Source organism: Notolepis coatsorum, assembly GCF_963971535.1.
Source record: "Notolepis coatsorum genome assembly, chromosome: 15".
NCBI lineage: Eukaryota > Metazoa > Chordata > Actinopteri > Aulopiformes > Paralepididae > Notolepis > Notolepis coatsorum.
In genome coordinates, this window is record NC_140179.1 from 53,622,493 (window position 1) to 53,635,252 (window position 12,760).

At 40.3% G+C, this 12,760-nt stretch overlaps 1 protein-coding gene across 1 annotated transcript; it reads left to right on the plus strand.

The window, feature by feature from the left end:
* Positions 1 to 3,411: 3,411 nt before the first annotated feature.
* LOC311242056 (uncharacterized protein) lies at positions 3,412 to 12,023 on the plus strand (the record flags this gene model as incomplete). The annotated part of the gene is made up of 2 exons (XM_084331009.1): positions 3,412 to 3,711; positions 11,204 to 12,023. 2 exons carry the CDS (start codon positions 3,412 to 3,414, stop codon positions 11,981 to 11,983), a joined length of 1,080 nt encoding a protein of 359 aa, XP_084187135.1. The 3' UTR covers positions 11,984 to 12,023.
* Between the last annotated feature and the right edge of the window lie 737 nt (positions 12,024 to 12,760).

Consider the following 12,760-nt stretch of genomic DNA (forward strand, 5'->3'; position numbering starts at 1 on the left):
AAAGTCGTCACGATCTTGACACTTGTTTTATTGATTATGGTTATGCTTTTATAAGGACTGTTCCCTCTTAGTCGACTAAGCGCCTCTTTAGGTTTGTAAATCAAGTAAGACGTCTTTTATTCAATAATTTTATTTTAGTTTTTTGTTGCTGAATGAGTTATTTCTTGGAAGATAGCGAGCCATCCATCTCAGACATCATAACATTCACAAATGTGCTTTGATCTTTAATGAGCACTATATTTATTAAAGAGCTCATCCTTGGTCTTTAATAAGCACTAGATCTAACTAGTTTGAATCCTTGAATTAATTTGCAGAAGGGAGCATCACAACTTTTTTGATTTGTCAAATCAACTATTTGATATGTCAACAAAGTCCTATGATTAGTAGTCGACTAAATATCTTGAGAACAGCTCTTGGTGCATTTTTCTTTTCATAATGTTATGAATACCAATCAAGTAATGGGCTTATTCAAGATCTGGCCCTGAACTTTGCATGTTTTTTTTTGTTTTTTTTGCTGCAAAAGTGTAGATTCTGAAGGTTTTACGTGTGGTCGATTTCTGAAGGTTTTACGGGGTGACTGACTGGGAAGTCCATTTGTAGGGTGTGTTGGTGCCCCGGGTTTAATTACAGGGAACTGAGCCCAAGCGTCCCTTCGATTAGCTCTCCGAACATTCAATTAACTATTTAAAACGTGAAAAGGCCTCTTGTTTCGCTCACGTTGCTTGCTAACATTTACCACTGGACTACTAATGGGACTGTTATGGTCTGACCCATGTTCGTATGTTAGTATTCATATTTCTCAAACTATATAATGACATTATGACCTCACTGGGTATTGACTGTTAATGCAGCTGGTTTAGCAGTTGAAAAGAGGTCCAGAGGAGCACAGATTGCTAAGCTGTTGGATGGACGTGAACAGCTGAACTTCAGGTAGGCATAATGCTTGCTGCTTATCCCTAGCTTGATTCCTCAGTGCAGGGGAAGTCAATCTAAATTCATTGTATGGATATCTTGACTGTTGTAAGTATTCACTTTTCTATCTTGCATCTTGAGAAATTGTTGTTAAATTCATAATGTTTTAACACTTTTTTTTTTTTTTTTTTTTTTTTTAGATTTTGTTCTCTAATATGTGAACCTAAAGTCGATCTGACTGGAATTCTCCTTTTAATTGAGAGAGGGGGAAAAAGCTGACATGGACCCAATTTCCCCAAAAGCATCTTGTCACTAAGTTTTTATAATTTGATACAGTGGTGCAAACGGGTCATCTTGCTATATTTGGGAAACCAGTCTACGAGGAGCAGGGAGTATTTAAATTAACGGAATTAAAGGTGCTGTAAGTATTTTTTTAATTACATTCCAACAGCCATCACTGATCTAGAATGTCTGGTCAGTAACATGGCTCTCCCAGTCCCTCTGCTCTGCATTAAACACAAAATACATTTTCTGGTATCCGTTCCTACTTTATCCAATCAGGAGAGAGAACCCTCAATATTTATACTTAATGCAAGAAATCTTGCCAAGTCAAATTTACTTAATGCACTGGCTTATTATTTGACTTATACAGTCTTCTGTATTTTGTGTCGGTATAAGGTTAATTTACCTATAGGTACCTATAGGTAACGTTTAATGTGAACACTATAAAAACTGATTTAAATTGTGATTTACAGTGGAATAAGAATGTCAAGCGTTTATTTTCCATCTACAATGTAAACTCCGGAGGAATATGTGACGAGAATATAGATATATCCCCACATTCATAATGGTAAAATAATTTGTATTGGAGCCTTAAATCACTGGACATATTGTCACAGATAATCTCCAGCTGTGAGACATGGCCTAGTTTGAGTCTAGCTGAAAAACAACCAAAATAAATCCTCAATTCCAGTCAAGAAATCAAGGTCAGGAAAAAGTATGGAATTTAATTTATGGTACCAGTCTTAACCCTAAGAAATATTTAAAACGCATATTTTCTGCCTTCAGATATCATCACCTTAGCGTTTTCTATATTGGGTTTTAGACCATGCAAATATTGTACACTAAGATTATATTTTCCATATAGGTAAACTAAAAAAGTGTAGGAACCCTGACTATAAATCATCATTATTATTATATTAGTGTTATTTCACTGAGTAACATTCACCAATTCAAGTCAACACAAAGTAATACAATCTAATGAGTGAAGTGGAAATCTTTCCCAGAGTATTAAATTACACATGGCTAATATATTATGGATGAAATTAGACTTTTAACACCACTTGTTTAGAGTGGGGGAAATCAGGTCTGTTTGACCAAGAGACGGATAACAGAATGATGGGCTTCAGTCACTCCGAAATGATGGAGCCTATAACGTAGAGGTCCTGTTGTCTTCTTGATGGGGACTGGAGTCTCATACACTTCGGACAGTCACTGATCCTATAATCAATCGTTACGTTTATAATGATTGTTTTAAATGTGAAAATGGCATTTCCCTGTGTTGCATTGTTTTTACAGAATGGGGGGGATGTTCTGTTCAACAGAACATTTTAAATATTGTGCATTGTGCCTTTTCCGCAGTTCAGCTGTGAGGAGATCCCTCCCTCTTGAAACGAACCATTATGTTACTATCTTGCTTGATAGTTCATAGTTGATACAATGTTTCTCTTTTCTACCTAAAGTTGAAAGCAAAATATGTTTCTGACAACATTTCTATGAACAATATTGCTATGCTATTGCTGAATCTTGAGTCATATTTGATTTGCAACGTGTCTAGTCTGAAAGTTGAATCTGAATTTCGTTCGACGTGTACAGGCTCGCGCACCGCTGCCACGTGTACGATAGTTATCGCTCGCTTTTATCGTACAAGTACAGGCTCGCGCACCGCTGCCACGTGTACGATAGTTATCGCTCGCTTTTATCGTACAAGTACAGAAACGGCGCATTGAGAACAGGACTGAAACAGCGACGGCTGCTCAAATGCATATATTCGGAATGGGTTTTTTCAAAAAACAAAAAAACAGTTTAGTGGACCTCGAAGACGTATATTAACTTGTTAAAAATGAAAAATATTTACATGTAACAAACTTTTAATGTAATAAATACACATTTTGTATGTCCAGTCCAGATATGCGGTGAAACTGCGTGATTATCTTTTTAAGCCCATAATCCTAGATGCTGTAATCAGGAGACCTCTGTGTCCAGCAGCCGGAGAGCATCAGAGTTTAATATCCTCATACATACACTGTGCTGTCTGCTGTCCTGTGAACACAGTCTGTCAGTGTCAACAGTAACACTGTCTGCTCTCTTGGAGGGGGGTCATCATAATAATGACAATAGCCATTTGAATCCACCTCCCAGCACCACCATGCGAGCCACTGGGGCCGACCAGACCTGGACTTTGACCTGAAACCCAACAACAGTTTCTTCTCCATCAAGATGCGCGCCGCCGGGCTGCTTCCCCTTCTTCTCCTGCCTCCTCTCCTCCTCTGCCCCCCCGCTGTCCTTGGTCTCGTTAAACTGTGTCCCAGCCACTGCCTGTGCTACGAGTCCTCCGACCTGGTGGACTGTCAGTCCCGCGGACTGAGCCACGTCCCCCACGGTGTCCCCCACGGGACCTGGCTGCTGGACCTGAGCCGGAACCAGCTGGCGGAGGTGCGGAGTGGCTCCTTCACCGGGCTGTGGTCCCTGAGGGTCCTGCTGCTGTCCAACAACAGCCTCGCCGCTCTGCGGCCACAGGTACCGTATAGCCAGGCACCGCACCTCGCACCTATATACCGTGTCTGGAAGCTCACGTCGCCGATATACTGTTTATATTGGGGATTTTCATTTAGAATAAAAAAAAAAGTGTTAAATGAGTAAACCTTGGTGGCCTTTAGAGTTTAAATAAAGGTTTGAACATAAATTTAAGGCCACTGAGGTTTACCTTTACAGTCACGTCAAGTGTACATTCAGACATAGCATAACAAAGCATATCAATCAAATCATAAAGAGACGAGACTATTAGCAAAGGGCAAACAAATCTATTAAGGACTTGAGAGTTCATTCCATGAGCTAGAGGGGCATCATAGAAAAATGCAAATTCACCCTGTTCCAGCAAGCTCGGGGGACCTTGATTGATTGATTGATTGAACACTTTAACAGATTGCAGAATGGGTACAATACAGTACAGCTCAATACAAACAATTGTTAAGGGGATGCAGACCAGAGAAAGACTTTCGTCTTGTTTACATCAGGGTCCCCCATTTTCATCTCATCATGACATTTATGACATACGGATATACAGTACTGTTTCATCCTGACATTTAAGACATACAAGATAATATACAAATATACAGTACTGTTTATGAGAAAGAGATCATAAAAAAAAATATATATACATTCGAGGGGGAAGAAACTGTACATTGGAGGGGGTTGGACCAGCCAGACAGAACAGGGTTCCATAGGTTCCACATTCCATTCCAATAATGGAGGAGGTAGCTTACCAATAATGATGTAGTATAGCTAAGGGCGTGGCTCCCTAGGATTTTGACACTCACTGGGTTTAAGAGATTAAATGATCAAAGCCATATAATTTTAACCGTTTACTATTTTTAAAACATTATTTTCCCCATGATTAACAGTAATAGCCTAATCTCAAGATATCTGTAACAAATTACAAATATTTCCGAATTTTAACCACTTAAATTCATGTTCGTTTGATACCAAGTCTGTTTTTATCGAAAAAAAACTGAGAAACAGTCATATTCATCACATTTCTATACATTTTTGATACCACATTACAGCGTGTGTAAACTCGACAAAATCCCTGTGAATAAGAATCTGCCATTATAAAAAAGAAAGGTTGACTAATTCGGTCAGAAATAGCGGAGACGCTAAACGTTAGTAAGCGCTGATTATTACTATTATATTCTGCGGGTGAGCATTACTCAATCTCCCGGTATAATTCTGAACACAGATCGCTGTCGGCGAAGCACCAGAGTACTTCCGCGAATGGAGCCCTAGTGACAGTTACGCATCGAAGCGGGGAGCCGGCCTGGGGGTCTCGTATGTCAGCCTGTGGCACGCGATAGGGGAGAGGACGCGGAAGAGAGGTGGAAATGTGGTTGTTTTGTGTTGAGCGCTGTCTCGCACCGCCCCCCCCACCCACCGGAGCAGTATGGTGCCCTTCAGCCACATTCCCCAGCTTAATCACTGCAGCCTGCCTGCTTAGTGGCCGGCAAAGTGAGCTGTAGAGCAATTGCCCCACCGTGTGTTCTACATCGTGAACAGCATCATTAATAATTAGATTGACCACTGACAGTGTGTAGAGAGATTGCATTTGATAATTCTATCTAGAATTGAACGAATGAGTGCAGATAAAAAAATGCCTTTTAACATGGGAGTGGAGCTGATGAAAACGGACGCCAGGCACAACGTTGTTACCCTATACTAATAACTTTTGTTTTAGAGCGTTTCAAATCATAATCTTTTGACATAATGAAAATATATGTAAAATGAAGATACGGACCCAATTTCATGAAATAATAATAAACACAGACACCGCTGTGCTCACACACACACACAAAAAAAGTCAAGAAAGTAGAAAACGGTACCAGGGAGTGACGAGGGTTAAAAATTAACTGCAGTGTTTTTTATTATAGTCGCTCAAGTTTAATTAAACACTGAATTACACTGAGTCCTGTACATTTAACCAAATGTACAAACACCCATACTTAAAGGGGAACTATTTTACTATTTCTTTCACTATTTGGGCACTTTTACACAATTCCTGTGAGTCTATGGAACACCTCTGTAATATATATATTTTTTTTATTCATTGTTTTGTATTTCTAATCAAGTCCTCAAAAACAGCATTTTTCGACCTCAAGATCTCGAGCTGTTTTGCAGCCGCAGCTGCAGGTGCCACCTAAACCACTGTGTGGCCTGCGCCGTCTGCTGAACATTAACATGCAGCAGTGACTATATGACATCACATATAGGCACATTTTCAAACGACTCAGTTCAGTGAGGGTGAATATTGTGAGAGGAGAATTGGAAGAATGCGCCAATATGAGAATTTTGAGACATAGATCATATTAATATAAGTTCACATAGCTAGGAAACAATGCTAAACACTCAAAAAGGCCATTTATAAGATAGTTCCCCTTTAAGGCGAGACACTGCAGGTGAATAGGCAAATATACTTTTTTTGTTGATTTTGAGATTTTGTTATATTTTGCTTCCTAAACATGTCTTCTATGAAACTAATGACAATAAAACGTCAATAACACACATTTAGTTGTTTATTTTACTTCATTTTGCCTTATTGCATCCATAAATGTGCACATATTTAATGGGGAAGTGCCTCATTTGCATATATAAACATACATTTCAGAAAACTTGCAATATATTTTTTCTTAGTTTATATGTACATAACAAACTGGGAAAGTTTCATAGTGATATCTATTTAAATATGTTTGGCCTATTAGGGGGTACTACACTGTACTACACTGTTTGTAGCCTGTGTGTAGTTCTGTTCACTTCAATAACATCATTATTATTATTATTCAGTTATCAGGCATGTGTTTAGGTTGTCTATTACTAATGGTTTGATTAGATATTGTGTTTGTAAATATCTGTTTAAAAAAAAAAAAAGTATGGCATTTTACAATACAGAACTTTGAAGGCGTTTTCCCAAAAATGAGTTTTAAGAGTTTTTCCTCATACTCTGAGCCAGAAATCTCCACTTCAGTAGCACTCACATACACCAAACCTTCCAGTTCTATTCATATCTATGTTCTGAAGGTATTTACAGAAGGGTTTGTTGATATCGCATTCATACCCTGATTTATATCACATTTTATTCCTAAAAACATGGCGAAATATGGAATTTTACCATAAAAATGGACTGAATGGAGTATTTTCTGATTTATGGAGTGATGAAAAGAGATATCCAAAATCCCCTCTGTAATAACCTTTGGCTCTAATATGTCAACAAAATGAAATTATAATTTTGAAAATGGCTTTATCCAATGTTCAGATTTCTGTCCTGGAATTATATGCAAATTAGTGCATATTTAAGTAGATAATGCCTCATTTGCATATTTAAACATACAATTTCAGAAAACTTGTAATACAAAAAAGTCTTGTCTTAATATAAGTAATCAACTGGGGAATTTTCATTGTGATATCCATTAGTTAATTTTTTTACCCTATTCACCTGTAGTGTCTCCCCTTAAAGGGATATTTCTTCTTCTATTTAACTTTAAACTTGTAGAACTTGTAAAGTTTCAACAGTCTTACCTCTCATCTAATTCTAAAGTAATCTACAAGCAAACTATAGGGACCACTGATGTCCCTGCCATCTGCTGTCAACACTACCATTCCTCCCAGGTGCCAGGCTTCTTATTCACTTCCATTCATTTTGAGGACCAAGTCTAAATATCATACTTATATTTTTAACGACAAATTCAAAACCTTATAACTACCTTTATTTCAACCAAAAATGCTTAAACAATAATGTTAGTGATAGAAGGGAACTCATTTTGTGCAAAAATGGAAAGCTTGCCAATGTTCATGAGGCAGAATTGTTACAATAGCCGATAATCCATTTTCCTAATGATAAATCCCTATACGGGTGGACCGCGTGGGAAACAAAAGTGACGTCAGACTACACCTCCCTATACAGCACACTCAAACTACAACAAGCTGACCGATATGCTTTTATTTTTCAAAGGAAATTAACAATTGAAGACGCATCAAATACCAAAACACAACCTTTGACTCAGAATTGTCTTTATAAAGGTGCAGAATAAAATTATTGCTTCCCCCCCCCCCCCCCCCCCACACACAAAATAGATGAATGAATTTATCATTTAAAAAGTTTGTGGGTCCAAAATGAATGATGTCTACATGTTGCATGCAGGCATCCCCTCCGCCTGTACGTTAATGCCAAGCAAGCAGTGCAAAAATGCTTCCGCATTCGTCACCGCACGCTAGTGCGGTAAAGCGCCCTTCTTTTCAGACAAATGCTACCGTGCGTGCACCGGCGGCGGATCGCCTGTACGTTAATGCCAAGCAAGCAGTGCAAAAATGCTTCCGCATTCGTCACCGCACGCTAGTGCGGTAAAGCGCCCTTCTTTTCAGACAAATGCTACCGTGCGTGCACCGGCGGCGGCGTGCTCGCTCAGGTGCGTGCGTGCGCCGGCGTGCTCGCGCGAGGTGCCCGCGCATGCGACACGAGCGGAGCTCAATATATATAAGTCACCGCCCCTTATTCAGTATCCAACAAATAGCTCAATTGGCAAGGACACATGGCTGTGGATCCTATGGCTTGTTTGCTGGCGAGTTCGAATCCCATCGAAAATATTTTTTAACGTGATTTTTTTTTAACGTGTATTCTTTCGCCGATTAAGGTTAGGCATTGTTTCGGAGTTGGTTAAGGTTAGAACGGTTAAGTTTAGGCGCTGTTAAGGAGCTGGTTAAGGTTAGAGTTTGTCAAAGAGAATGGCAATATAATTTCTATGGTTAAGGTTAGGCATGGTTAAGGTTAAGGTTAAGGTTAGGCATTGTTTCGGAGTTGGTTAAGGTTAGAAGGGTTAAGTTTAGGCGTTGTTAAGGAGCTGGTTAAGGTTAGAGTTTGTCAAAGAGAATGGCAATAGACAGCCTATTTCCGCGAAAATGAAAGGCGCATTACTGCATGCCACTACAGTAAATTTTTGCACTGCTTGCTTGGCATAAAGCTACACGCATCCCCTCCTGCCCATTTCCCAACGTGGAATGCACCTGATAAATGACCTGCCGGTGCTCTAGTGCGACATCTAGTGGCTGAATGTTATCTGTAACACCTTTTTTAAGTCTCGAGAGTAAGAGTAGTTTGTCAGCTACCGGTATTTCAACGCATCGAAGCGTTCGTTCCTTGACTGACCTCTACAGGCGACGGTGAAGGAGCTTCGTGGTCCAGTTGCAGTAATGTAGGATTTGACTGCATTTTGATTGGCAGGCATAACCTTTTTTAAAGTGCATGCTTTTTATCAAAGTCTTCTACTATTTTCTTAAGAAGAAATCAAAGTGTGAGTTTTCCTTGGAAATGTGGTGGGAGTATGAATACAAAGTCCTTTAAAATTTAAATACTCACTAAACGTAGGGGTGGGAATCACCAGAGGCCCCACAATACGATATCACAATACTAGAGTCACTGTATTGTAATATTGCAATATTATTACTTTACCATAAACGTAAAGTATACCTCAAAACTGTACTAAAGTGCAGTACTTGAGTAGAAAATATACTTGGATAACTAGTGCGACGGTCTTCATCGTGACCAGAGCAGACCAGAGACCAGAGACCACTGTGCTCATCGTAATGCCAGCTGTCAGTCCGGAGAACGTGTGGGCATCTGTTAAACACGTTTTCAGAGGGTGTAGAAGATTGACTCCTCGGTCACAAAGATCACAGTGTCACACAGAAATGGAACGATACAACTCCCATTTCCTTTGCAAATGGATGCATTGACAAAAAGTAATAGAGATGGATAGACACATTTATTTGATAGTTGTTCACATTCTATTCAATGTTTGGACAAATTCAGAAATATATATTTTAAGAAATACGATGTTATTGTTTATTTTGAAAGCAATGTTAACACTTTAATCGCCATGGGTTAAATTCATAATTTACCATCCCTCGCCAGCTCTATTTGTCTATGGAGAAGTTCCCCTTCTTTGCAGGGCTATAACTTTTTAAATTCTATTGCTAAATTGCCATTATTATGGCCCATTCAATGTCCTATATGTATTGTTCAGGGTGTAGCAACGTTAAACTTTTTCATTCACATATTCATACTAAAATATGGTCTAAAGTATAAGTATGTTTTTATCGTTTTCTGCAGATTTCTTCAGAACGTGATTTATAGCCCTAAATGCATTATATTGATGATCAAATACAGTTTGGTAGGAATCTGTGCGAGATAAAAAATTTCAACTGGATGTGCTTCTAGAAGTTTCTACGTATCATCTGATGATGACCGGATGGGCGTTTATAATTCCGTGGGCAGCGTTAGATGATTCATCCAGAGTGGGTCATATGTTCATCATAGCAGTTTATATCGAACACATTAGAATATAACGCTGAATCTTACCGTGGCTTCCTCGCGCCGCTGGCAGATGAGCGTGGAACAGAATCTTTTCTATTATGGGATGTAGAAATGCCCGATCCATTTCTAGGTTGTATAATAGTATATTTATGTCCAAATCATGTTGTTTTTTCGAGTTATTTGCACCGATCGATGTTCACTGTATCAAGACGGAGTCTATCTAACGATAGCGAGTGCCCGGACCACATATGGATGAGCACTACCGGTTCAAAGGTGAATGTCCGGTTGGCGATCTGCCGATCGGCCACCAGATGGCGCTCTTGAACCGCTAGAGAGTTCAGTGGAGCTTTGCAGTGTGTCTCAGGGCTCCGGAAAGGAAATATGATTTCGATGACAGATTTTTGAAATATTGACATCAAAGACGAGTTACGGCGTCTTCGGCAGAATGAGCATGGCTAGGAATGACGTGTAAACTCGTTCACAGCGATCATAGTGTTAACTCGCTTAATGTTATGATAAAGCTCATGACCCTGCTTGGTACATTTCATATACACAAATCAAAATGTTCTAAGAGTCATCCCCCTGTTTTGATAGATTTTATGCAGTCTCTGGAACATGTAAATAATAAGAAAAGGATCTCTACTAGTATTATACACCATTATTACCAATTATTTGTTTATGTCTAGTGCACACATTTTAAATGTTTTTTAAAAGTTTTTTTTCATCTCTTTGATAATAGTTTTTAGTCATTTGGTTGTTTTTTTGTGTCTATGTTCATTCATTCAAACCTTTATTTATTCTCGAATGACAATTGAGGTCACCCTCATTTTCAATGTCATCGAGACTTTAGTCATTTCAATGCATAATTATTTCTCAATATAATAATAATAAATATTTAATGACTATATATAGCACTTTTCACACATGGACCACAGCCCAAACGGTTAACCCTTTCACTGCGAAAATACAGAAGGTTAACCCTTTCACTGCCACACGACAGCAGGGTAACCCTGTAGTGTGATAGTAAAGGGTTAACCTTCTGTAGTGTGGTAGTGAAAGGATTAACTCGGTATTATTATTTGTTTAAAATGTTTATTTCTCCCTCTTTGTTGATTTTGTGTGCCCTTGTGTTTGCCTGAAATGAAATCCTCTCAGGCACTGTCTTCCCTGCAATTCCTGGAGCGGCTGGATCTGAGCTTCAACCGCCTGCGCGCTCTCGCTCACGACTTCTCCCTGCACCTCTCCTCCCTCCTGCTGCTCCGCCTGGACCACAACCTCCTGCAGCACCTCGGCCCCCCGTCCCTCGACCAGCTGGGGAACCTCAAGAAGCTCGACCTCAGCCACAACTGCCTCTGGGCGATCGAGGTTGGCGTCTTCAAGGGTCTCTCCCGTCTGACCGACCTCAACCTGGAGGGGAACAACCTCAGCGTGGTGCAGGGCGACCTGTTCATCCGGCAGCAGAGCCTGGAGACCCTGCTCCTTGACCACAACAACATCTCGGTGATCGAGAACGAGGCGCTGACCCCCCTGCGGAGCCTGGCCCTGCTGGGGCTTCAGGGGAACCAGCTGGAGCACCTCCGGGTCAAGACCTTCCTGAAGATCCACACCACCATCATCAGCACCCACCTGCAGCTGTCCCTCAACCCCTGGACCTGCGACTGCGACCTGCACCGCGTCTTCAGCAAGATGCTGCGCATCCGCTACCTGTACGTGGACGACTATCAGGACATCGTCTGTCACGGGCCTCCCCAGCAGGCGGGGGTCCTCCTCTCCTCCATGGACAGCCAGCTGTGCATGGCGGAGACGGCCACGGTGCTGGGGATCACCATTACGGTCATGGTGGCCGTGGTCTGTGCCATGGTGAAGGCGAACCGCAACAGCAAGAAGAACAGGCAGGAGGACCCGAACGAGACGGAGTCGCAGGCGCCAAAGTGATATTCAAGATGGGACTCTTGACCCTGGTATCTTGTATGTATAAACATAGGGCTGATCCCGATTAGTTGAATAGTCGACTAATCGATCGAAAGGAGCCGTAGTCGACTGCCAACCTCTTAGATGAATGCAAACAAATATATATTATATTTATTTTATAATATATATATATTTTTTATCGTTCTTTCCAAAAGCAAAGAGGCCTAGAAGTGTGGCTAACTGCCTAAGAAAACGAGCACAGAGGCACTGAAAGAGGATTTCACCCGTCTAATGAACACACTAGACTAGACAAATATCAAGATGTATCCATCAGTGGACCAATTGCATGCTTTCGCAGAGGACAAGAAGCCTTCAGTTGACTCCTTCAGACATTAAGCACCCCCACAGCCCAAATGGAATGAAAAAATATACATATTTGAATCTTTTTATTTTATTTATTTTTTTGGTAGTCGACTATCGGCAAATTTCGGCCAATCATAGTCGACTATACAAATCCTTAGTCGAGGTCAGCCCTAGTATGAACCCACCTCTACCTTTTTGAAGGAACACACCAACATTATGGGAAATGCACTTACCATCTTCTCCAGAGTCAGACATTTGGATAGATACTGTGGTCAAAAATATGATCATGTTCATAGCTCTGTTATAAATACATATTTCTCTGTACAAAGCTTTTAACTAGTCAAGACACTAGGCGACAGTCTGACGGGGTTTCTTAAAACAACTTAAATGTTAACTTATGTTTATAGTGTCCTATATGTTACTTTGTTTATATTAGAT